Source organism: Nomia melanderi, chromosome 14, assembly GCF_051020985.1.
Source record: "Nomia melanderi isolate GNS246 chromosome 14, iyNomMela1, whole genome shotgun sequence".
In the NCBI taxonomy this organism is placed as follows: Eukaryota; Metazoa; Arthropoda; class Insecta; order Hymenoptera; family Halictidae; genus Nomia; species Nomia melanderi.
Genome location: NC_135012.1, coordinates 8,851,107 through 8,877,812, shown reverse-complemented (window position 1 = coordinate 8,877,812; position 26,706 = coordinate 8,851,107). Strand labels below are relative to the sequence as shown.

Below are 26,706 nucleotides of genomic sequence, written 5' to 3'. Positions count from 1 at the left end.
AAATTATCGTGTAATATTAATGTTATTATTAGGCGTACGCACGACCGATAAGAAGAGCGATCATTTGGTTTTAGCGAAAATTGGCGAATTACGATAAAAAAAAGTATTGTTATATATATTTATATATGTCATATATATGTATATATGACTGTTACGTATATAGATATATATGAATATATATATACTATTATAGAGATAGATTGATGTACGAGTGAAATCGCACGTGTGTACAACCGTCTGATCGATTCTAGTGACTCGATTCTCCGGAACGTTCCGAGCGTGGATTTGATTATTATCGTGTGCGAGCACCGCGTTAAGTAGCCAAAATGCCTGTTGTAGTTGTTGTTGTTGTTGTTGTAGTTGTTGTTGGTGGTGGTGGTGTTGTTGGACGTCGGATTTGGTACATACATGACTGACCTTCGACGTGTGGGTACGAAGGCTGGATTCTGTGGCGAAGCCTTTGCCGCAGATGTTGCAATGGAACGGCCGGTTCTTCGCCCGTTCCACCTGGGCGTCGTGATTCCGAAGGTGCTGCTGCAAATTCGATAGCTGAATGAACGCCCGCCCGCAATCCGGTAGATGGCACTTGTACGGTCGTTCACCTGCAACCAGAAAAGTGTGACTCGTGAGCATAGCGCAATACGGTGGACACCTTACGGCGGCGGCTTGCCCGTTTTCGCTGCGAACGATTGACTTTGCACTGATTTTTCGATTGGACACACGGTAATACACAATAATGTACTGTAATTCGTTTACTAATTTTGGACCATTTATCCCTGCGACAAATGTTGCCATATTGACTACATCAAACTTTCAAATTCAATGTGGAAAGTTACGAGTAAACTATTTAATTGTTTAAAAGGCAAAGCACATAATTTTCTTATTTTTAACATTCAAGAGTTCGATATATAATTTTTCTTCCTCTTGCAAAGGTTGTAAACATTTGAAAAATATCCGTTCGCAAAGGATTAACTAAGAACCACCAACTTCGTATGAAATCTTATTAAAACTTATTTCTCTCATTAGAACAGAGGAAGTGTCAAAACAGTCCAATGAATGTGATAATTAAGTTTTTGTTCCTTAAATTAGCGTGAGTCGATACAGTACTCGATCCAGAAAGCTATTATACTTCATCGCAGCCCATTAGATTCTATTTAATTAAATCGTATTTCTAAACATATTATATTGCTGTTTTATAACCCATGTTTTGAAAAGGAAAACGCAATCCTGATCTATTTGCGGTTTGCATAAATGCCTAAATAAAATTGTAGACGCGTAAGTATAGACAGAATTTTCCGGTCTGGTACTTTGCTACCCTGTAGTCACGTGGATCGAGACTGTTCATGTGATTACAGAGGACGGTGAACAGGATCCTGCAATCGTTTCATTGGCTCTTTCGTTTTAATCACTCACTATTATCTTCGTCTCGTGTCATCGATACGATTAAATGGTTTGGCCGACGGTCGAATTATAAGCGCATCGACAAAGCACTGTTGTTAATTGAGGCGGCGAACACTTTAACGCTAGAAAGACACTTTAACTCGGGAGCTTGTATGTAAAATCATTCCGACCGCGTTAACATCGTTCCATCAAATTCTCTCGAACACTATTCCTTCATCAAACTCGTAATGATTTAAATGTTATTTATTACAGCTTTGAACGCGAGAAATAATAAAAATTGATCACCTTCCAGCTGAAGTGATAATTCGGTCGATTAATTTGTAAAATATAATTCAGAATATAATTTATTCGCCGATTGATCTTCGTCCCGTTCGCTCCGGCGATATCCATCGGATCCCGCAGTTTTAAAACGGGGTGTGAAAATGAAGCAGATTAAGAGGTGATTAAACGCCCGTTAACTCGTGTAATCGCATAAAAAATAAAACAATAACTGTCAAGGAAAGAATGTTTCATATCTTGTCAATATTAATGTATTCATCCGGCGAACAGATTCTACATTTCAGGCCGGACAATGAACGATCGAATTCATGGAAACCGAAGTGAATAAAAGGAGAATTAATTCCTCCCGTTTCACACGTGAAAATTGCACGAAATTATGCGGAGACTGGTTAAACGAGTGACTGCAATTTTTATCGCGATCGTTTAATACTAATAGGGTGGCGGTTGGGAAGCGTACGGGATGAAAAGAGATAAAGAGAACCGAAGAGAGAGAGCGCGCCGTGTTCGAGGTACGGGAGCCCAGAGAGCGAGACAACTTTTTTCCGGGGACGAGCAACAGGTATCAGCGGCGAGATTTAGGGGTGAGCGTAAAAAATGCCACTCGTTTTAAAACGGCCATTAGAGTCGGTGTTTTAACAACCCGTATAACCCGCCGCCTGATTTAAAACGACGGATGCGTTCGTTGTTTTCCGCGCCGCGTCTCCCTCGCCGCCGGTGCATTAATAATCTTTAAACAGTGTTTGCCACGGTATCGTTCAACGATCGCGTTTTTTCCCCCTTTCGTCCAGTTGTTTTCCTTTTTTTTCCCCACCCTTTCGCCCCGTAGTTTTCCCTTTTTTTTCCTCCCCCTCTCGCGGCCGTAATTGGATATTTACGAGCTCCGTCACGGTTTATCGATCCGCGTTTTCGATTTGGGAGATTATTATTACGAAACCAAGTGTCATCGATTGCCAAGCTCTCTGTCAGGAGTCGTTTCGATCAGAGCTTCAGATACGCGAGAGGTGCAGGAACGATTTTAATCGCGCAGAATTATTAATGGAAACTTTCCCGCATGATTATTACACGAATCGCGATTAACGTTACTGATACGATCGTCGACGAGGTAATATCTTCAACGGCCATTAATCAATTCCGCGGGCCCGCGCCGGAGCGCCGGATCCTTGAATTTTTATTGCGTTTTCCGCCCCCACCCCCGCGCCGCCTTCGATTCCGAATAGTATCAGTGATTGGCTCAATTTAAGTTTTATTAATATCGACATTCCTCCCCGATCCTCTTTTTAGCCTCGTTCTTTTTGTTCTCGGCACTTCTCTCTCCCCCTTCTTTCCCCCTGTGTTCTCCTCGCCTCCCTCCTCCGCCTTTTTGCTACATCCGCCACTTCCTCCTTCGCTGGGATTCATCTTTTATTCAGACCGATCGAAGGTTTAATAAAAATAGCCCGATAAGATCCACCGGCAACTCGATATTGGCTTATCAGCGTCCGGGGAACGAAATTCTTCGTAAGAAGGATTTTCCCGGTGATTTTTAAGAGAAACAAGAAATTCATTTTCATGAAATTCAGCAGATTATAGATTCACTGAATTATTTCGCCGACGCAGGAATATATTAATACTATTAGTAAGTATCGTGTCTCAGCGATTTATACATTTGACGTCGAGTCTTGTTGTTTATTTATCCGAAGATTTTTCCATTGAATCGTATCACAGTTTCTATAACACTGTTGATCATATTACGATCATTTCCATCTAGAGATAAATCTCTTGAAATTGTTATTATTCTCTTATCACGCCCATATGAATATTCACCGTGTCAACTGGTTAAAATGAATCAAACGCTCCGTTAATATTAACAAAAAAATGTCCGCGCTGTTCAACGAAGGAACCTATACTCGAGCGAAGACCGCCGTTTTCCTCGAACCGCGAGGGAACACGTTGCATTCTGGTAACATTCTCGTTATCCGAGCGTACGAGGAGTTAACGCCGGCGAGAGGATGCAACGTAAAAATTATTTACCGCATTGTGTCGCACGATGAATACATGAATGCAAAATATCCCATTCGCCGGTGAATAAGGGGACGCAGGCGCTTCCGTGGCCCAAGGAAAGAGAAAGAGATCGCCAGGCGATGGGAAAGAGACAGTGAAGCGAGAGAGAGAGAGATAGAGAGAAGGAGAAGATGTGATGCAAGATCCGAAGGCAACGTGGAACGCGTGGCAAACGTTATAGCCAATACGTAAACTATTACTTTTACGAGCTTTACTTTATCATTTTTATAAGCGCCACCAGGCACCGTTTTATGATTGGCGTTTATTTAGGCGGCTCGTGTACACGCGTTAAATTTTATCGTGTTTCCATCTACGCGGAACAGCCGGGCGCGGAACACACCGGTGACACCGCGGCCACGCACCGCCGTTAATGAATTTATCAATGATGTTTTCTTTGGACCACGGGGGACCAGTGTTATGGTCATCGCAAGGTTCGCGTTCGTTAACGCCCTGGGACCGGTCGTAATTATGCGCGCGGGACTTTATAAATCAGCGCAGAATTCCGAGCACGTAAACCTTGAGATTTCAATATTTCCCTCGCCTCTGGTGGGACAGCGCCGATACAGGCACGTTTCGTTGATCGATTCACCGGCAAAACGATTCTTCCGCTTTATCGAGGTCTTCCCGTAATCGCCGGGGATTCCTATACAGCGCTCCCATCTCGTCTTGCTCCCGTTTAAAAGACGTTCCCCGGGTAGACGGTTATTAGCCTTCCAGCGTGCGTTCCGATTTTATTCCGTTCGAGGCAATTTGGAAAGTGTTTCAGGCGCACACTGCGGAATACGCATGTAAAATACGAAGCCCCGATAACGAACCTTTATCTGATAGAGGAATTGATATTACCGCGGAACGAGGCGAATTTTTGCGGGAACTTATCTATATCGAATAACTGGTCAGACGTTAACCGACTCATTATTCGTACCCGCGCGCAACTTTCCCCGTTCTTTTGTTTGCTTTTCCAATCGGAGTCGCGCTAAGGTAAACTGCGAGATCCGCGATCGAATTCATTCCGGCCCGATTTTGTTCAACAGCTGAATCCTCGGGTGTCGGGTGAAACGAATATCGTCGTGGCTCACGAAGGTGGCTGATATTTCGGGAAATATCGATCTTATTCCGCGCGAGATATTCGTTCCGGCCGAGAGGATTCTCACGATCCTCCGAGAAACGTCCCGATCCACGATCCTCGAGGAGCTCCCGACGGCTTTTATCAATGAACAGATTTCCAACAGCAGTCTACCCTTAATTGGCAAAGGCTAATTAGTAAACTGTGATCCCGGAATATCACTCTCGCATCCTCTCTAAAACAATCGCCATCGGCCGCGAGTTCCATCACTTATTTACATTATCACGTACTTATATTACCATACAAGTGATACCGGGCAGACGGCGTATCTCCCGGGCGCAATTAAAAACGAGCTAATAAGCGGGGTACGAGCGAGGTAAATAAAACGAGCGTAGGTTCTTCTACAGTCGCTGAATGAACGCGCATCACCACGCGCTCTTGCGCCCGTACAATGGCCGCTTCTTGCAGCGGCTCTTATTTAAACCGGAAGCGGCGGACGCGGCCGCGGTTCGCGTAGAATGGTCCATTAACGTCGTTCGACGAGCGTCGCTCCCTTCAACGGATCGAGAAGTAGCTTCGTTAACTTTGTAATGTACGCGTCTCCCGGCTCTGCGTTTCTTCTTCTTCTTCTTCTTCTTCTGTCTCTTTCTTATTATTCCTTGCCGTCTTCCGTTTTCCCTCCGCTATCCCGCGCCGGTTCCACGGTTCTTTTATTTCCCGAACGGCAAAATAAAATCTGACGCCGGTTAATTGCTCCCCATTCAGCCGATTGACCAAACGACCCCGCACACTCTCGTCCGCCGCCTTTCTCCCGCGAAACAAGCGGCGCGGCGCGCCGTCCGGCCGCCCCCTTCGCCCCCACCGATCGATGCGTTTCAGCGGGCACACATTCGTGTCCCCGATGCTCTTTTTACTCCCCCGCGACGGTTTAATGCCTTTCCGTGTATCTCTCACTGTCTCTCTCTCTCTCTCTCTCTCTCTCTCTCTCTCTCTCTCTCTCTCGCGCGCGCTCTCTCATTCTCTCCCTCTCTCTGTCTCTCTCTCTTCGCGCTGCCCTGCTAAACATGCATCGACATTAAATTTTACTCGACGACCGTAATTCCCCGCCGGTGTATAACGTCATTACATTCATCACCTGCACTAGCTTGGAATATCAAATGAGAGTGGCGATATATTTGATTATTTGTCAGCGCGCGGCGGCACTCTCGGCCCGCGAGCCTGCATTTCCACCGCCCCGCCCCTTCGCCCCTTCCTACGACATACTCGTCGTCGCGCACCACCCCCTGTCAACCTTTCTCCTTGTCGAAACGTTTCGAAATTGATATTTTTGAGCATGGTCTGGAGAAGAGATGGATTTTTATTTAGCCTGTTCTAGTATACGCGTATTCTTCAACCCTTGCGATATTAGTTTAAGCTTTACAACCAATTCTTTGATTTATGGAAAATCTGTATCTCTTTACACTTAGGATGATGTAACAGTTTTGTTTCTCTGAGTGAGAATACGGATGAAAATACTTGATGCTTTGCTTGATTTTGAAAAGGTTTAAAACTTCCCGTTTCTACATATTACTTTGGAGTAAAATATAGTACTTCAGTTACTTTGGGTGAGAATACGGATGTTGGAAGAGAATAAAGGCTATACAAATTCTGTTTCAACCCTCTGTTTCGCACGTTCGCAACATCTATTCGCACTTTGCCATTTAAAAACATTCTGACCCTAAATTCCTTATACAATCTTGTAGCGAAATAAACTATAACATTTATCATTAGCGGAAACATGATTCAGAACACTGTCCTACCCTATACTTCCCAACCCTCGCATTTCCTGCAGATGTCCTCATTAAAAGAATCTCGGCGCGACCGCGGCAGCGCGACGTTTTTTCCCGGAGGATCCTCCTCGTCCACTCGTCAAAATCACCAAGCGACCTCGGAACAGCATGTGTATAGAAAGCCCTAGAAAGAGAGCTGGCACGTGGTTGGACGTGTGCGGGCAACGAAACAGGCAGGCCTCGATTCTGTTCGCCTCTTTCGCGGCGGCGACCGTCTTCTTCTCTCCACCGGGGTTTTCGATCTCCCGCGGCCGTGCGGTACCCTCTCTTCCTCTGTTTCCCTCTTCCACCGTCCGGCACCTCTCTTCGATGCACTCGTGCACACCACACACTCACCCTCCCTTCCCAGCAGCCCCCTCCACCGACTCCTTTGCAACCCTCTTGCCTCGACCGTGGAAACGGCGACCACCCAGCGGCCCTCCACGGCCCACTACACGTCCACGGCAGAAAATTAATGTCCCCTGCAATCCATGTATAATGCATTCGCATTTCGTTGAACGAACAAATGAACGCACCGCTAGAAAATTTACGTCCTGTCTCTTTCTCTCTCCCCATACACGCGCACGTTCTAGTCTCCCTCTGCTTTCTCTTGCTCTATCCTCTCTAGCGATGCCTCTATGCTCTATCTTTTTCTTTGCGTCTCTTCATAGTTCTCTGGATGATTATTCATATTTATTTGCATTTATTTATATGTATTTATACGTATATTTTTTTTCTTCCTATTTTTATCTCTCTATCCGTCGATTTTCGTTCTTCTTTGTTTCGCCCGTGAGATTTTGCGCGTGTGCAACAAGCCGGCCCTGACCAACCCGCCGCTGCACACATGATCCTCTCTCGCTCTCTTGCCCCCGTAACCGTCCCTCTCCTTCTCCCGGCGGGCGCAGCAGCCAGGGGAGATTTTCATCCCCGTTCCAGTTGCCGTCATCGAAATTCCGGCTGGAAATCATTAAATTGCACGCACTCACGTACAGGCGCGCACACATGTGTGCGTCCCGCTCGTTGCGATGACCTCGCCCCCCTCTCATTCTCTCTCACACTCTCTCTGTCTCTCTCTCTCTCTCGCTCTCTCTCTCTCTCTCTTTCGTCCAGCTCTCGTTTGTTCACCCTGCCTCTATCTTTCTTCGTTTACCCGGCCGCTCTCTAGTTCTCTCTTTCCGCGGCGCCCGGGACAGCTATTCATACGATACCTTGAATTTCGCGAACCAGGGGAGAACAAATACATAGTTGCCCGGGAAAAATCGGGGATGAGAATGCTCTCCCCGTGCCCGAACAGCCGGAATGTGTTTGTATATCGCGATGATATTTGTCGGGTCCGAGCCTCCACCCACTTTCCGGTCGCCGTTGTCGGGCTCGATGACGATTTTTTCTTCCTTTTTTTTTTCATTTTTAGTTTTTTTTTCGTTCAATCGACCAACCAGAATTCGAGGGAAATATATTGTTCGGCCGTGCTTTTGCGAACGTTTGCCAGCATTTTGTAGAATTTCGCGAAATTCATCTCTTGTTGGCCCCGCCGAATCATCGTCGCGGTCATCGAACTTGGGGGTTGGGACCTGGCGGGGGTTTTCGTGTCTCAGTGGAGAGAATACTGTTTTTAAAATTGTAGCGAGCGCGCCCTATTATATTTGCGAAATTCAACATCATTTCAGAAATTCCGCCCTTTTGTTTCTACCCATGATATATTTTCGTTCCCGTATTTCTATCTCGCAAGAATCATCATAGGATCACGTGAAATATTTATCCCCACTATCTGGATACCCTTATCATTAAAAATTACTCAAAATTTGTCGAATTCTTCTACGATAAACTCGCAGTCATCAAATCACGGGGGTCGAAATCCTTGGAAATGAATAACTTTTATTAAGTAAGGATCCACGGAAGGAAGATATTTTCGGTGCTCGAGCCACCGTATAAGAGGTATTTAAAGTACGTTAATGTAGAGATCCATTTCGACCGGTTTCGGCGATCGAACGTCGAAACGCATATTAAAATGCGGGGGGGCGGGGGCGGGGGTGGCCACGGATCTCCCGATGGGATTCTATTAATCCCGGCTCGGTCGGAATTATCGATATCCCGGGTATCGACGGGAAGCAATCACTTAGAACGCTCTAAAAAGACATCGATCAGCCCTTAACGAGCTGCGCTAATCGGCGCGTATTAATTATTACCACGACACCGTGGCGACGTTGCCGTTACCAACAATCGGATGAATCGCGCGCTGGACGATCGTTTATTAATATAAATCGCGGTAATGTAACCGACCGGAATAGGTCCGGCGCGGCGGCCGTATAACCAGTCGGCTCGATTTTACGCCAGTTTTATTGCCGCGCGATCGTCGCTGCCACTTTTCCACAACAAGTTGCGTTATTATTTTCCCCCGTGGTTCTCGAATTAACCCGCTCGTTTCCCATCCCCCCGTTCCCGGCTCGCCGCGCCGGGCTGCTCGCTTATTACCGATTATCATCGCAACATGGTCGACGATTACGCTTGATCCGACCAGATTCTTTGCGCGGCCGATAACGATTTCGAGGATAAATTATCGCGCGGCGCCAGTTAAGCTTCGATTCCGTGGATGGGAATCGCGTCGCCGAAGAGGCCACGGGGTCTATTTCGAACACAGGCGATCCCGCGATCGACGGGATCGGGAGAAATTTATCGAAAGAAGGAAGAGCAGTTACAATGGGTTCGACGCGGAATTTATAGGGCTCGGAATTAGCATGAAAGCGACGTTAGCGGCGCGTTCGCCGCGTTCTATAGCGTGTATCGCGCTAAGAGAACGCGCGCGTTACCGGGCGTATAGAGAGAGAGGAGAGAGAGAAAGAGGAAAGGGAGAAAGAGGAGAGAGAGAAAGAGGAGAGAGATAGAGAGAGAAAGAGGAAAGAGAGAAAGAGGAGAAAGAGAGAGAGGAGAGAGAGAGAGGGAGAGAGAGAGAGAAGAGAGAGAGAGGGAGAGAGAGAGAGAGAGAGAGTGAGAGAAAGAGAGGCATCCCTTTCCCGAGCGATGCAGCCGAGCGTTTCACGCATGCATGGAAATCATTAAAATAAAATGGCCGATAACAAATGACTGTTGCAAAGAGGGGAGCCCTCCCGGTCCGGCGGCCATCTTGGTTCACGTGACCGTCATCCGGGCAACCACGGGCACGCCACGCCCCTTTAATGATTTCTACCCCCTGGCGAATGTACCGCGCGTACGTATGTGCGAAATTTCACGACCATGTGTGTGGTCTGTGTGCGTGTCAGCGATAGGCGAGTGTGTGTCAGCGTGTAGGTGTACGAAGCCTATATTGCCCCCTCATACGAGCGCGTACGGGCGCGCGCGCGCCGCTAGTACAGTCATCATCAGTAGTCTAGGCTACGAAATCACCCCGGTACATCCTCTTCAAAACCTAGCCGCCATGGCAACGGCCGATCCCCGGTGCCGAGTCCGAGGGGTCGAGTTTTGCGAACCGACGCCCCGCAAAAATTGATAATCCCGCTGGCAGAGCTGACGCGTTGTTGCCGGCCGATTGAAAATTATTCGACGAGAAGTTCGGAAAAATCGCCTCTCGAACCGTATTACGGCCTGCTCGAAACGGGTTGTGCGACCGATGACGGAACGAGGCTGATGTTCCGCGAGCGAATGACTCGGAATCGAGAGAATTGAAATGATTCCCGTGGTAAAATGGAGAATTCTTTCGCGATTCTACAGTGTTTCAGATTCAAACACATTTAGATGAATTTCGGAAAGATTTCGTTCAGGGTCGAGGAAAATGGCGCACACCGGGAACCGTTTAATGACGAGGCAGCGCTTGGATACTTTTAATGAAATATCGAATATCGTTTTCTGATTAAACGAGGTGCTGAACCTTCCGGCATGTGAATGAAACGCGATATCTGAAAAAGGATAACGACGTTACGGGAATCATCATTCACGTGACGCCTAACTTGGCTAACCCTCAATGGTAAATGACTTCCAACTCGCATGAAACAGTTGGAACATGAACCGTTCAGTTACTCGTGAGCAGAGTATTTCCAGCAGAACGAGGAACGGAGTGTCTTTCCGTGGGTGAATGAAAACTGGCTTTCAAACGTGTCATTAAAATTGATGGTACTACGATGATCATTATTCATGTTCTACTTGACTTGACTGGAACGTTGATAGAATTTTCTCTGTCGGACTCCATCTGAGTTACGATCACTCAGATTCACCTACGCGGTGTCTCTTTTTCAAACGGAGTTTTCCGAAAAGTGAATGGAATCTGGCTGGAATGCTGTAATGAACGCTGATCGTGGTACATTTAACACGGCCGAAGGATCGAGGACATTTTACATGAGGGTGAACGACTTTCAACTGACGCTGCGTGACACTTAAATGAAATTGTCATCACCTACGCTTTCTCTTAAATGTTACATTGATTCGATATTCGAAGGGAATTACCTACTTGTGGTTGAATGTTAAATTCGAAAACTAATCTAATATGATAAATTCAACGAATTATCTTATAAGTAAACTACGAACAAGATACATGGGTTTGCGACCTAACTAAAATATCCATTTCTCATTGCATTTACACCTTCACTCGCATAAGAGGACATTTAACACCCACGAAATAATTCAAACTCCGTAAACGGTCACCACTTCAACAAACAAACGATTAGAACTTGTCGAAAAGTGAACTATCTTGACTTTTCACAACTTCCTACAACTGGCAACATTAAAAATCCATCGAATAAGAAATCTTTCACACTTCCAACCCCATCAGCCCAAGCAGAAACCGCCACGAACTCAACTAAAAATCAAAAATCACCATCCAAACCTATTACCTTATAAGGATCAAGCAAAGCAACCAACATGAAACTTGCCAACTCCCAAACAGGCTCGAAATAAATCCCACAAACGTAATCGCGACAAACCGAACGACATCGATCGCAGAAGACCAAAATCATCCGTCGACCCGAGGCGGTTTCTGTCGGGGGCACGTCGCCGACGTCGGTAACCATTTAAACCGGATCCGCGCGAGTCCGCGTCGAATAGCAAGGTCTGGCAATCTAGTTTCCCAGATATCTCGGTGGACGATGACTGGCAAACGTGCCGAGAGTGTTTGAGAATCGTCGAGTGGCGGACGGTTCGGGCGACGGTCGGCCCAGTGATCGATATTCTTGCGACCGTCCGTCGGTCCGCCCCCCTCGTCGCGATTCGATTTCTCGGGTGATGACGGTTTCCGGCTTGAAAGATGACGATCGGCGGGGTCGTCGTTCCAACGGCGCTCCGAGATATTTCGTAAGGTCCGGTCGTTCGACGGCCGACAAACTCGTTGCGCCGGTTGGCCGGGTCGTACGCGGGTGGAACATTATTCGGGCATATGGCAGCCCGCTCGGTCTCGGTCGCTCTAAACCCTCTCGAACGGTTCCACCTGCCCGTCCGAAACTCTTTATCGTGTTCCTTTCGTTTCGTTCCTCCGTCTTACTCGTCCTCCCTCTTTCCTCCCCGCTCGTCCGTTTTTCGACCGATACCTTTTTTTCGGACCGCCCAGAGGGAGCGTGTCAGGTTCGCTGACCCCGAACCCTTTCTTCCCGTGGCTTACTTATTCCCCGACCCCGGGGCCGACGAACTCATTTTCACCGATTTGTTGTTTCGAGCCGCCCCCTCCCCGGTGGTACACACGCTTCCATGCGCAACCGAACATTTTTCGAACCGAGCGTTTCAAACTACACCCTGCCAGGAGCCAGCGGAGAGCCTTCTGGTCGTGCAGCATTTAATTAATGGGGATTGTAGGATCTGGTCGGAAGTGCAGTTTCTTTCGCTGTCTTCTCTTTTTTTCTTCCTTTCCCCGCCGTCTACGTTCCTTCGCCGCGCGCTCGTCCTGAAGCGGCGCGGCACAAGCTCTAATTTTCGAGGCTCGGTCATTTTTCTGGCGGACTTAGCCGAGCATAATTTATTCCCGATGCCGCCTGATGAGACCCATTGTTGCGGGCGGCGTGGCTGCTGGCTCCTTCCCCGTTCGAAGGGGGTGAAAACGAGCCGAAGGGGGTCGCCGTCGACGAGCGGGGAACTGCGGAGAGAGCCAGGAGGAAAAACGGGCGAGGAATTATGTAAGACACCGGAAGGAAGGAGTGTACACGGCACATCGGCCCCTTGTTCCACGGCACATCCGTCCGAGAGTGGTAACGATCCCGTTCCTCTGGATGCGGGACAAGATCGCCTGCGAGCGAACCCCTTTGCCGAGGACGACGAGCACGACGATTCTCGCCACTTAACGGGGCATTTCGTCGAGACCTTTTTTCTCCCTTCCGCCGTGGCCTCGGTCTGTCGTCGCCTCCGTTGGAAGCGGCACCAGACTCCGGGTCATTAGGCAGACGGGGTAAAAAGGGGTAAAAATTAATGTCTTAGAACGAACGAACGTTCGGCCCGTCGAGTGGCCGGGAGAGTCCAAGTCCCTGGAGTCTTTACGATTTTTCATCGCGAGCCATTTGCTCGCCGGAGAGATTTCGGATGCTCGACAACCCCTCGACTCATCCCCGACAGAGATCTCGCGTGTCTCGTCGAGATGTTCCAGGGAATTTTTGGTTCGATCGGTTTTAAAGTGGAAAAATACTCGGAGATCCCCGGGACACGCGAAACAGGTCACTAGGTGGATAATGAGAAACGATTAGGGTGAAAGACAAATGAGATATCTCTGCCACCTGCTATTGACAGCGCCCAGCTTTTCGTCCAATTCAACGAACCACCTCGTTTCCGGTTTACTGGCGCTCAAAGAAGATCCAATCGAACCTTTCTTTCGGGAATCAGGTTTTCGGAGGAAGGGTTGTGGCCCGTAACAAAGACGTCCCCTCCTTGGATCATTTTTATTCTTGGTATATTAATCGACCCGTGTAAAACGTTGCGCCTCAGTTTCTGCGTCTTAAATTGTGTCCCTTCCATTCGGAACTCGAGCCGTTGGACTCAGATGTTTCGGAGTTCGCCCTGTGACGGGTTCTTTTAATTTTTCTCTGCGGTGATCGAATACGTCGAGCTGCGTGAATTTTTCAGATGAGGATGATAGTCGTTAATAATGAGCGAAGTTTGTTAGAGACATTATTATTGCATGTAATATCTACTTGTTCCTTTCGTTTTCCAAGAAAATGGAGTTGAAAGCATTAACTAATCAAAGTGGCTTGGATTTTTCATTGGAACATGATCGATGGAGAAACGTTTAAAAGCTAAATGGGAAACGAGCGAATTTCATTGAGAAACTAATGCAATTTAGAAATGGAAATCGATCCGGACGTAGATACATGCGATTATAAGTTGACGAATGGTTAAACTGTTATTAACAGAAAGATTCGCAGTAAAATCCGCTGCGTTTCATTATTGAGGATTCAGTGGATCTACAATTTGAGCGAATTACACTTGAAGTCGTTCATACTTCAATTACGGTTACCTTTCAATACCCATTTGCCGGTTCCTCGGATTTCAAATTAATATTGCATATCTCCGTTTGCCAGTCCTCGAAAATATCGGTTTTTTCAGATTATGGACCCAAAGACATTTAATGCGATCATTTCATCGGGGAGTATAATTTCTTTATAACCCCTTTGGTGTTGTCGTACGTCGGATTATGTTTCAAAAGTGTCAAAGAAATTCTATAATCCTTATAAAATCATTTATTGGACGTACGAAAATTATTTCCACCTTCAAACATATGTTCATAAAATTGTACACAAGAGAACACCTATTCTTCTCAAGTCCAACATGGAAAATACTATCACAAATCTACCAACCTACATTTCCAGCCAGCGAACAGACAAGTTACTTCCAATTCGTCTAACAAGGAATTCTAATATTAAATTGTATCACAATAACCACACAAATATATGTTAAACATGACCAAGAAATCAGCTAGTTGGAAGACAACAATGAAACAGACAATGGCCATGTCGATTAGCTTCATATTAAATCTGCAACAGCATTGTCGGACGATAATCGTGATAGACGCTCATTTGGAGAAGTCACGGGGGAAGGTTTAATATTCCGATGGTTACCCGAACTACATAAATCGCGGTTTCCGGGCCCGAAAAAACGAAACGGGAAAGAAAATTCCGAGTATTTATGGGATGACCTGATAAGTGGTCGCAAGTCTTTAAGCCTGTTCCTCGGGCCGAGGCTCGGCTCGGTGCGCCCGTGTGGAGAGTATAACTCGAGCAGTGCACACAAGGCTGCGCCCAAAGTTTCTAACGTAAGACGGCCGGAGAGCTGTTCTCGTATGCCGTATGGCGTTCTGCGTTGCCTCCCACACATGCCGTGTAGAAAGTTTACTAGATGGAAATCTATATCTTATTTTACGGCCGGCCGTGCTCAATATTCTTGACCCGCCGGCCCGACTGCCCGATATAAATGGTCCGCGTAAATCTTCTCTTCTCCGACGGCCCCGCCGACCCGCAGCGAATTTGAAAAAAGAACCATGTAATACCCGCGGGACGGTAGAAAGTATCGGTAACGACCGATCCACGATGGAAAATTTCATCCGGAATTGGGAACGATAACGTATCGCCGCCTTTGCCTTTTACGTTTCTAGTCGTAACAATATTTAACGGATTTTTTATGCCTTCAATGTGTCATGCGATACTTTTGATTGTCTCTTCAGCTCGTTTCAGCGAACGGTGCTTTTGTTCGCTGATTTCTAGTTCGGATAGAAGTCTGTAATTGTTTTATGACTTAACAATAATATTTCGTATGTTCACATTTTTGTTTGTGAATAATAGTCTCGTTCCCTGTTATAAAAATCTCGTTCTTTCGTTTGTTCTTTCCTAATGCCGTTTCTTTTTCTGAACTTGTATCGCTTATTACTTTTACGCATCGAAGAGCTACCGTTCGATAAATCGCAGATTATTTTCCCTAACAATGACTAATATCGCGAAGAATTTATTACGCATGCTCGCAACGATCATTTCGAAATCCCCCGAGCGCCCCTTCGAGATTACATTTAATTCTCCGCCTCTTTCTCTTCAATTTCCTAAACTCCAAAGCAAATATTCTTCAGTCCAATTATCTGCACATAATTACACAGACTTACGTACGGATTTCAACCATTAAGGCTGTATAGAATTTTAAACGATCTCTCGATAGAGAGATTATATGAATCGAGTTTCTGAAAAACGATCACGAAGTAAATCCTTTGAAATTTATAAGAATGGCGAACGGCGGGTGGCGGGCGGGGGATAGAGGGGAATTATTGCATCGGTGATCGAAACGTTTCGTACGGTTTCGAGCACAGTGTGTTACCGGTAAGATCTCATTTGTTCCGCCAAGAGAAGAAATAACCGTGTACCAATAGTCAACGGTGAAAAAATAATAATTTAACGGCGACCTCCTGGAATTGGTTCGCGCGAAATTGCGCGCTCGCGCTGGCGTGCTCGCGCGCGCGTGCGGCGAAGGAGCAGTATCCTTAACCTACAGACCGGTTCTGCGGCCGAAGCGTGATCGTGCGCTCCTCGTTGAAGATCGTACCTGATTTTGTGGAAAAAGTCGCTTGCTTTCGTGCCAGCTTAGAAAGTCAATCTAGATTTCGTAGACCGTTTACCGCATGCGAGTATATATTAGATAGGGAACTGGTATGAAGCGAGATTACAGCCTTCTGGTGGTACGCTAACATGTATCGCGCGTGTATCTTGTCCTCGCCGGCGAAATACTTTTCCCCGGCTGCAGTTCGATCGTGTATTTTTAGTCAATCAGTCCTGTGTTACACTTTTCCCCACCAACTTTCCGCGTTCTTCGACGCTGCTGTCTCATTACCGTTCGTTAGGCAATATTTAAATTTCCGATGGAAATGCTTGAATAGTTCTTGCCGTCGGGTGCACGGAGCCTGTCAGTTTCGTGGATATTAAACGCCGTAAATATTATTTGATAAAAGGTTATGTCGATTTCAATTCATACAGGTGTTTGCTAATGTGTATCTTAATTTTCTAAGGTTCTAATTTTCGAGATCTATACAGGGAAACACTGAAGTTTCTGTGAATGGAGAAGAATGAATGCTTGTAAATGTAGAGTTAAAAATATTTTCGAGCGACTTTTGTAAATTAATTGATTCGCTTGTTAGTTTGAGTTTGGTTAAGGATCTGTTTAAAAGGAGTGGCTGGAAATAGAAATACGTTTACTGTCAACGTAATCAACAGATTTCGATAACTGCAAATAGTTTCACGGGTTAACAAATGGTAGGAACTAAATGTTTCAAGTATTGTTGGTGAAGATATTAATTTTGAAAGGGAAAGTTTCTTATGCGGAATTTTACTGGAAATAGGCAAATACTATCAAACTTCTAATCGATGAAGTAAGCGCGTGTTTTATGCAAACCAATGGAAATTAGTGACTTTATTAATGCTGATTTCTTCGACGATGTATTTATTACTTTGCAAAGTATAAGAACGATACAGAAATTGTCTACAATTTAGTATAATAGATTGTCATTTACAATTTTCATCAATTTAATATAATTTTCCCATTCATTCCCTAGTATAGAATTCAACAAAAATTCTTTGCGTGTCTTCTTTGTCAACTTTTTAATCTGGGAGGCAAACGAAACGAGTTACACAGTGTCAGGAAGAAGATATAACAAGAAAACGCATCTCCTCGCGAGAAAGTTTAGGCAACCAGGTCCGCGTCCCCAAAGGGCTGCGAAAGTAAGTCAGTAATGCGAAAGAGTTGAAGTTTCGTCGAATTTAAGGGTCGAAAGAGTCGCGTCTCTTTAAGAATTTTAAAAGATTCACCCCTTGCCCCCTGCCCTAGTCGAAATGGATGCGCGGCTGCTTCCTGGGATGAAATTATAATCGACCACCCGTTTGCGAGCTGTTCGAAGGGTTTGAATTAAGAATCGTCCTTCGTTTCGTAGATATTTTTTCCCAGTTCTCCTCGTACCCGTGAATTTTCGAAGATTCGTCCCGCGAATGCGAAACTGAAAAGTGCACGTCGATGCTGCTTTTTACGATTCGAAGAACACTTATTGGTCGAGTGCATCTCGGATTCTATTCTATATCAGTAACATGCGATAAGATAACTCGTAGAAAAAATCACTCTCATGGCAACAATCTGTGAGCGCAGTGCAGATTTACGCGCTTTTGAAAAACTAATAGCTCGATGAATATTGCTGAAAGAATATTTCAAGAACCTTCAAGCCTTTTCCTTGCGAATATTCTCGTAAATGAACCAATTTACACCTATCATTTGGTTTTCTCTATCCGTAACGAATACATAAAAAGCACCTGTTTTCTTTTTCTTGACATAAAAAGTTCCATTTCCTTTCGATTTAGTAGATAATAATTCATGCAACGTACAGAAACAATTTAAAAAGCATTGATTTTCTCGAGGAAAGTTCTCCAACGTTTCAAATTAAATATTTCGAAACAAGCATCTACTATTCTTTGTGTCTTAAAAATCTCAATCAATATTCTTCCAATTTCATAGATCTTTAACCCGCTTCCCGTCGAAAATTCTATGATTACTAAAACCACTAATCATCAATATACTACTAAAACATTCGTCCAACAGACAAACATTTAGAAAAGCGCGCTTTCGCTTTACAAGCATTCGAAATTCGTCAGAATAGACCGGCTGCTCTTCACGCGGATCTATCAACAAGGCTCCGAGCAAACATCGCGCGAAAGATTGCTTATCTGGGATCGCGGAGGGTACACAGTGACAATGATGCTCGCGATCGTTGAAAGGTGACCTTAAAAAAATGACGTGGCGTTCCGAGGCGCACGCGTGCTGACGAGCGAATAGCCTTCCGCCTCGCGTAGCAAAAAAACGTTCCTGACCCACCCCTGGCGGGGAATAGACCGGAGGAGAAAAAACACGAGTTGACGTACCGAAAAACAAGGGAAAAAAGTCGACAATCAGTCCGTTATTGTGCGAGTAGGAACCTTCGTGAAGGAGTAACGAGACAAAAAAAAGGAACGTTGAAAAAAGGAAGAAAGAAGAGTAGGTCGAGGAGAAAAAAAGCGTAGGCGTATCGACGAGCCATCCCCCCGCGTGAGTGTGCGTTCTGCGCTGGCCCAGGGCCACCCTATTCAAATTAACCCTCACGGAAAAAATGCATCGTCGCGGAAGGGTTCATCGAAAATTAGAATAGATCAGACCCTCTTTTTCTGCCCGGCACTGTTCAGCCTCCTTTTTTCTCTTTCTCCTCGTTGCCGATCCGCGCACATGCGGCATGACTACGTTAATTTTCCGGCAGGCCATACGGTATCTTCGACTTTTAATTATCCTTACCTTTTACCTTTTAACGGTTTAATTGCCTTTCTCCTCGCTATCGAGGAATAGGATTTTCTGACCGTTACCTCGCGTCTATATCTACCTCCGTCTCTGTTTCTCTCTCTCCCTCCCTCCCTCGCCGCCAGCCTCAATCGTGCACGGACTCGTTCGACGATACGTTGTTGCCTTCTTCGCGGATTATTCAGTTAATCGAATGTTCTTTATGCTTTTTTACGCCTCCGAGTGAACTATTAGTGTGGTAATCGTCCGTATGGGTTTCTGGGTGGTTCTCTTAGCCACCGTGGCCGGTTTACGATTGAACATTTTATTTTCATTTGGTTTATTGTATCAATAAATCAATTCCATCGGAGCTGATTGGAAGACGGATTTTTATTTCACGGACCGTCTCCTGGTGTTTTATTGGTGCCGGCACGTACGGAGTTTTGAGGAATGAAATGATGCCTATAAATATGTCATAGTGATGGTTCTTCGATCGAACAATCGGTTGGAGATGTCTTTTGTAATTAATTATATACAAGTTTCTTATCTCTTGGTAAGTTTCTAACTAACCGAATACACGTTTGATTCTATACGTTATTATTCACGCGTGAAGTCTATCGATGTTTCTATCTACAAACTATAACCCAATCGAAATTTGTAAAAACCTAAATAAAATGTTCACTATCATTTTCGGGATTTCTGTCACGGGAAGGTAACATTGAAAATACACGTTTCACTGTAAATCAGATCTATCAATGTCCGGAACAGGAGTCATTCCAATCGCCTACCGTCCAAGAACTAAAAATCGCCGAACATTCTCTCAAAATTCGATTAAATAGTAACACAGTTTCTCGGACAGGGGCAGTTCAGCAACTTCGATCGATTGCTCACAGTCCGAGCGAATGCATCGCGTTATTGCGTAATGGCGCAACACTCTCGCGATCGGATCGATCGAGAAAATCGCAGCCCCGCTGTTTCGGCAGTGAAATCCTTCCCGCCAGCGCCGCCGAACCGCACGATTTCGATATATACGAGTGATTTACGTTAGCCTGGCGCAAACTAATATTAGGATTAATATCGTCCCGTTAAAATATTTACGATACGGGATGCCGGGTAAGTTGATTAGCTCATATTACGCGAATTAATTAAGCAGCCCCGTCGAAAGGTATCGCGTTCCCTCGATCCGATCGACTAGTTTGAAAGCGAGCAAGGAAAAAACGAATTCTAAAAAACCCGAAATACAAGCGATTTCCGTCGAGCTCGAAGGAAAGAAACAAATTACTTGACGCAAACCGTTTCGCGTCCTCCCTTTACTCCCACCCCGTAGCTCCAACCCCTGTCGAGTTTTTCCAGACGCGCCAAAGCGTTCGCCGCTTTTGTTTAATCTTTCATTCGCGTCATTTGTGATAAAGGGACGGCTGGTCGGCACCGGCGGCGTGTTCTTTCCACGTTGCGCCGCTTTGATTTTTCTCGAGACGTCTGGCGAGACATTCCGTCGCATAAATTCTTAACTGGGTGAAATTAGCGAATTAAAAGTAGGAGAGGCCGGGAGAGGGACGGAGAGAAGGCTGGGAAGAGGACGGTTGAAAGAAGCACGAGTGGTGTGGGTGGAGAGTTCGCGGCCCCGTCACGAGGTCACCGCCGGACAGAAAAAGGAACCGGAAACGATGTCGAGGACGAGAAACGTGACTCTGATTTTCAGAATATTTTTCTCTACCATGTTTTACCCTCTGCCCGTGAATCCGACCCCTCATCGGTCCCTCGTAAACATAGTTAGAAAACATGTTTTCGTTCTCCCGTAAACGTGTACGACGACTGCTGGTTAGGTGGAACGCTTCAAAGGGGATGGGTTAATTTTTATTCATGCACCGACGATACGGCAATTTTTCGCAGTCTTAACTGGGCTTTAAAATTGTCCGGTCAATTTCGCTCCGGAGAACGTGCTCCTTTTTTCAAACGCTCGACCATCGCCCGGAAGGGGTGACTTTCCTTCCCCAGCTAGACACCATGGCCCGTTTGTATCGGTATTAATGGAGTCGTTGCTTGGACGTAATGTCATGTCTATTAATGGGGCCATCGTTATTGCTCTATCGAATTTTAATATGCTACCTCACGATTCTTCCAATGAGCCTTTTTACTGGTTTGGCGGAGAAAAGGGTTTCGTTGGGAAATCTGTGATTTTTCAGAGAAAGTTTAAATCTGAGTGATTGAACCAATTGAAGTGTTGATTTTTTGAGAGACATGTAATTTACAAGGGGGAGATTCTATTTATTAGAGATCGGCATGTTGCATTAAGAGATAAAGCAATCCCTAACATTTCAGCTTCACTTCTATTGCTTCATAGAAGATCGTTTTCAACAAAACATTACAAACGTAAGTAACCATGAAGTAGTATAACCGACTATCATATAAGAATAAGTTACTCATTCTCTACATAACATTCACACAAAAGAAGACCCAACCCTTTCACTATACCTATCACCTTAAATCAAAAACGATCATCATCCTCATCCCACCCAAAGAATCTTCCAAACGTCAACTACGTATCTTTCCCATTCAACATAATTACAACAACCCCATTCGGTAGTACGCTCCCAACGACAATCACCCGCAACGAACATCGAATTAAAGCAAGCCGCAGAGAGCGTCGAGCGGGTCGCGTAAAGAAAAAACGCGCGTGTCCGTCGTGGAATCGGTGAGCGAACGGGGGCGGCGTCGAAAGCTAACGCGACCGCTGGCAGCGATCAGGAAAACCGATTAATTCCGCGCGCATGGGGACAGGTCGATCATTAGATTTCGGCCCCCATGAAAATTGAGTTTTCCTCGTTGCCGAAGGGATAATCTTTGGTAGCCTCTGGCCCGTTGCATACGAACAACTCTGTCGTCTATCCCGGGGAACACGTTCCCGAATGCGTGCGGCTATTTATTAGGCTGTGCCGTGCGTCCCCATACCCGTGGCCCCATGCGTGTTCCCTTTCGCGTGTGCGTCCGTACATGTCCGTGGCGGATGCAACGCGCGTTGGTAGCGTCCGAGGGTGGCGGCGGCGCGCGCGTGCGACGGTGGCGGCGCGTAACTTCGGTTCCATTATTGAGCGATCGGGCGATCGAAAAATTCCCGCGCTTTTTCGCGCGCTAGCCGGCGAGTGGGGCGAGCCGACTTCCCATTGGCCGGCCGCGCTCAGTCACCCTCGCGCGCTCTCGCTCGGCCGGCCGCCGCGGAGGGGAGGATGGACTCGTACACCCTCGGCAGGTATTTGTCTAGGCTGCAGCTATTGACCAGCTATCGATATCGTGGACACTCACCGATATTATATTCGCTATCCTTCGTTTCTGCCACCCTCGCCCGCGTTTCTCTCTCCCGCCGCCCCACCCTGCTGTCCCACCCATCCACCCCTACCACGACGGTCAACCCCCCGGTTCGTTTCTCGTTTTGCCTGGCCATTGCAACGCGAGTTTGCGACGTCGAATTTCGGTTAATGAATTATATACGCCCGCGTTGCAAATTTTATAGCTCCGCCATTATACGTAGATATATAACTGTATACATGTGTGTCTGATGTTATATAGCGCTCGTATAGGAGTATACGTGTATATATATATATATATATATATATATATATATATATATATATTTATATGTATATATATAAATACATGTACATACATGTTCCACGGAAATTGTTGTAACTCGCTGAACGCTATAATCGCACGCCGGGGCGGTGGCGCGCGTAGCCGCGGAGGGGGTTGGGCGGCGGTGCGAACGCGCGACCCTGTGCGCCCGTAAATTCCCGCCGTTTTTTGACTTTGATCAACCAATCGCGGCGCGGCCGAGTCGAGATCTCTCTCACCGCGAAACGAGAAATCAATATGGCATGCAAATGCTTCCCCGGAAGCGGCATCGCTCGGGAAAATAACTGCCGCGCACGGGAATCCGAAAGGAATTTCGGCTGGGAACGCGCGCGCGGCCGATTTTTCCGCCGCGAGAAATCCGCGTGCCGCGGATCGCCGATCGGCATCAACGGTCGGGGGCAGGGGGATACTGGAATTATCGTCCGCGGACTCGTCGAATTTCGGCCGGATTACTCGGATGATTCCTCGGTGTTTTTCGGTGTCGTTCGATCGACCCCCATCGTCGTTTTCGAAGCGGTTTCATCGATAAAGACGCACGCGGCGTCGAGAACGGTGACGTGCATGCGATGGATGCGCGTATGGCCGACGTTAGGCTGAAGTACCAGTCGCAGAGCGGGAGCCCGGCACGCGGGAAGGGTGATTATTAATGTAAGGGGTGGCTGAGCAGTAGTTACTTGCTCGTTGCTGGTCGTCGAAAGGGGTCGGAACGAGCTCGCCGGAATCAACGTCAGCCCGCTCTCCTTTTTTCTCCTTCGTCCCTCGTTAAACACGGTCAAGGAACCGGCTCCCAAATTTTTCATTCCCGACCCGCAATTTTCTACGTAACCGAATCGTCGTACGCGAAATTGGCTTTTCCCATCGTCGATTTCCGTGGAATGTGTTTTCTTAAGAATCGATCCTCGGAGGAGTCAGCGCGCGCGGCGAACGGTTTCGATTAAATAGCTCGCATACCGACGAGGTTTCGGCGTGGTTTTTTTTTACTCTACCTCCGGCCGGAAGCGGAGATCTTAGACGAGGATGAACGAGACTTTTCCGAGGGTCCAGTCGCACGCGGCGCCGCTGACCGTACGCTTCTCGGGGCTAATACCTTCCGATTGACTACGCTCATCCCTTAATGAAATTCTTTCTACCCGGGCGCGACCCGTTCGCTCAGCTCGCTCTGGCTGGTTGGCTTTTGCCGTCGAATTTTCTCATTATTACGGCTCCCCCGTCCGTGTTCCTCGCCATCAGTGCTATTCTTAGAGGATGTCCGCTCAACGGTTGCGATCGGTTCCGCGCGAATCGGACTCGCGATGTTCGCGCGTGTACTACTAGATCAGTTGATGGCTAGGCTAAGGAATTCGACTGATTGTTCAGGTTTCATTTCTTCTCATCCGATTTTCTGTTAGTTCTATATTCCTGATATTTTTTTTCGATCACTAATTTATTGTTTACACTTAACAAATTAAAACAATATAACTGTAAACTAAAAAGACACCTTTTGCTCTCGTGCCGTTCTGCTAAACATTAAGTCATCTACCAACTACAATCTATCGTTTAATGGCTTGCAGGACGATACAACGATCTCCTATACACTTTGTTCGTAGTTTTCATTGCTTGTCATATTTCATTGATGACTGTATTCAGTAGCAAATTGGCAGCGAAAGTGAGATGAGAAAATATGAAAAATGATCATGGAGACCAGCATTCCATAGCCTAGCAGTAGATTATACGAAACAACGCTCTCAGTGATCGCGCCTTGAAAACCGGCCTCAGCTCGAAGAACAGGCCCAGCAGCGGCCGCAGCAACGAGCAATCTCTAGGCATCCCCCTACGCGGCGCGACACATTAAAATTAGCTGCAATCGGAACGCGAGATCGTACGAACGCAGATTATAATAGTATATTAATTTATTGATTATCGACTGGCCGCGATGCAATGCGGTATTCATAGAATTTACTATCAGTCCCGGGCACGCTGAATGCATGCATTAAGCCTTGGATCCCGGCGCCCGCGACTTCGCATCCGTGATTCTGCGAGGATCGGACCAATGATTTTGTCCGCGGAGGATGAATGGAATCGCGGCCGGCCTGCGGTGGTTCGTAACGGAAAAGTGAGGCTTTCCGCGTTAAGGGCTGGCCACCCTGTAGTTCGAATAGGTCCATTAAATTCGGTTGATGCGTTAGGATCGGACGATCTCGCGATCTCGCATTGATGCATCCGAATTTTTTATTGTTTCAGTTTTTTACTTAATACGGAATACCTAGCTTTTATGTTTGAACATATTTTAGTTCATCGAAATGATTGTATTGTTGTAAAGTGTAAATAAATTTTATTATGTGGTCCACGCTGTAAAGCTCTTAATACAAAGACTCGAATTGTACCAGCGTTAATCTGATTATCAGTTGCGAGCAATTTTGAAAATCGATTTCCGCTTTGCAAATTTAATGTTACAATCTAGATGCAGATGGATTCCTCTTCGCGAGTCAGCGGTGATTTTAATTGAACTTAAACCGCGAAATATTTATTTTTTTTAATGGAACGGAGAATAAGGGGGTTGATGTATTATTTATGAAAAGGTTTGCTGAAAAAATGTCTTCCGATTCTTAAGTATTCATCATCGAGTTATCTTTTCCGCGATCATTTATAAAACGCTGAGTGTACTTCATTAATTCGTGAATTCCATTTACCAATGGCGAGGGGAATCCTACAAAACCATTCATCGTAGCAATTAGTAACCATATTAACTTTTCGCTTCTGTTGCGAATAACTCCTGAAAGCTACTGCATTCTTTGCATCTTTTCCCACTCACTTTCTCATTTTCCTACCACTGACTCGGCTAAATTGCGCAAATTTAACCTCCTTGAATGTAGTCGCGTTCTAATTTTACCAAAGCTAATACCAAATTTGAGAATAGTATCTATCTTTCCAATACTATTACTTTGAATGTATACATAAACCGAGGACCTCGAAGTTAACCCCTTGCCTTACAATATCAGATTCGTGGTGAAGATTTCTAACAGAATATAACACATATAAATATAACCGAACTCGTCTGAATTCAAATGAAATGTCATTCTTCCGTCATCAACTATTATACTTTAAAGCAAAAAAAAAAAAAGACAGAACATGCCCAAAATTTCTCTCTTCTTTTCAATAAATTACTAATGACAAAGTAGCTTTCGATCATAGTTGAGAGTGACATTACAAGACATAGAGTTAAAAAAGAAACTTGAACTCGAGCAGCTGCAGCGTATCTAATCCCAACAACAGCATCGGCCCTAGCAATTTCATCCCTTCCCGTCGATCAAGTTCGCGGCCGATCGATCGCGGCCAATTCCCTCCCCCCGGCAAAAATCCTGCCATTCCTTGAGGTCAGGATCGTTGCCGGTCCGAGGAGGCAGGAATTGGCCTGTCGCCGGTGTGTCGGTCTCGGGTCGAAGATAGTCGGCTACTCACCCGTATGCAGGCGGGTATGTTGTTGTACGTGGCTGAGCTGCTTGAACCTGCGGTCGCAGTAGCTGCATTTGTACGGTTTCTCGCCGGTGTGGACCCTGATGTGCTGTACGAGCTGGTGGTTGCTGGAGAATGACTTGAGGCATTGCTGGCACTGGTGCGGCTTTACCTCGTTGCCGGCGATCATGCCGCCCGGACCGACGCCGATCGGACCGAGAGCCGCCAGTCCGCCGGGCACACCGCCGCCGGGTCGAGCCGTCAGTGCACCCGCCGCGCCCAGCTCCCTCGCGTGCATCTGCATCGCGCTCTTGTGCATGAAGATCTGCGAGAAGAACTGCCGGGGTTAGTTGGTACGCTGAACTTTTGGCCGAGCAACGGAGGATGGCAAATCGACGGTAGACCCGACCGCCTAACCGGTCACCCCCGATCGCCATCTACTCCTGGAAGGTTCCCTTGGGGAATCCGCTGACGCGATCTACATATGCCCAAACTTTGATCATTCATTGTGTTTACCTTTCTTGGCTTTTAATTTTGAATCGATTGGCTCGTGCGGGGTTCGGAGGTGTTCTAAGTTTGAGATTCTGGAGGGTGGGACTTGGACACGCGGAATGCTGGGGTCGTTTCTTACAGTTGACGTGAAGTTGGGGTATTGGAGTTTGTTACGTTGAGAGTAGGCTAACTGTGGTTTGCTCTTCTTAGGGTGGAGGCAATGGAATTTTGAAGATTTTAAAGTTTTTCTTTAAGAACAAAGGACGTTGGAAGGGTTGTAGGTTGATCTTGATTGATATTTATAGAAATATTCTTTCTGTAGTAAAGGAATTTGAGAGT

At 46.3% G+C, this 26,706-nt stretch overlaps 1 protein-coding gene and 1 long non-coding RNA gene across 18 annotated transcripts in view; one reads left to right on the top strand and one right to left on the bottom strand.

Moving 5' to 3' along the window:
- Positions 1-488, top strand: part of LOC143175300 (uncharacterized) — a 48,939-nt gene extending 48,451 nt beyond the window's left edge. Inside the window, exon 4 of the long non-coding RNA XR_013000092.1 lies at positions 361-488. This is a non-coding gene — a long non-coding RNA (uncharacterized LOC143175300). The remainder of the gene's footprint in view (positions 1-360) is intronic.
- dati (zinc finger protein datilografo) overlaps positions 1-26,706 on the bottom strand; it is an 87,797-nt gene that overhangs the window by 19,372 nt on the left and 41,719 nt on the right. For 12 of the 17 annotated variants that reach the window (XM_076373931.1, XM_076373924.1, XM_076373935.1 and 9 more), the window contains 2 exons: positions 25,882-26,212; positions 409-602 (listed from right to left, as the gene is read on the bottom strand). In XM_076373931.1, the coding sequence (XP_076230046.1) occupies positions 409-602; positions 25,882-26,212 (525 nt within the window). The remainder of the gene's footprint in view (positions 1-408; positions 603-25,881; positions 26,213-26,706) is intronic. The other 5 variants (XM_076373923.1, XM_076373927.1, XM_076373930.1 and 2 more) reach the window with 2 other exon arrangements.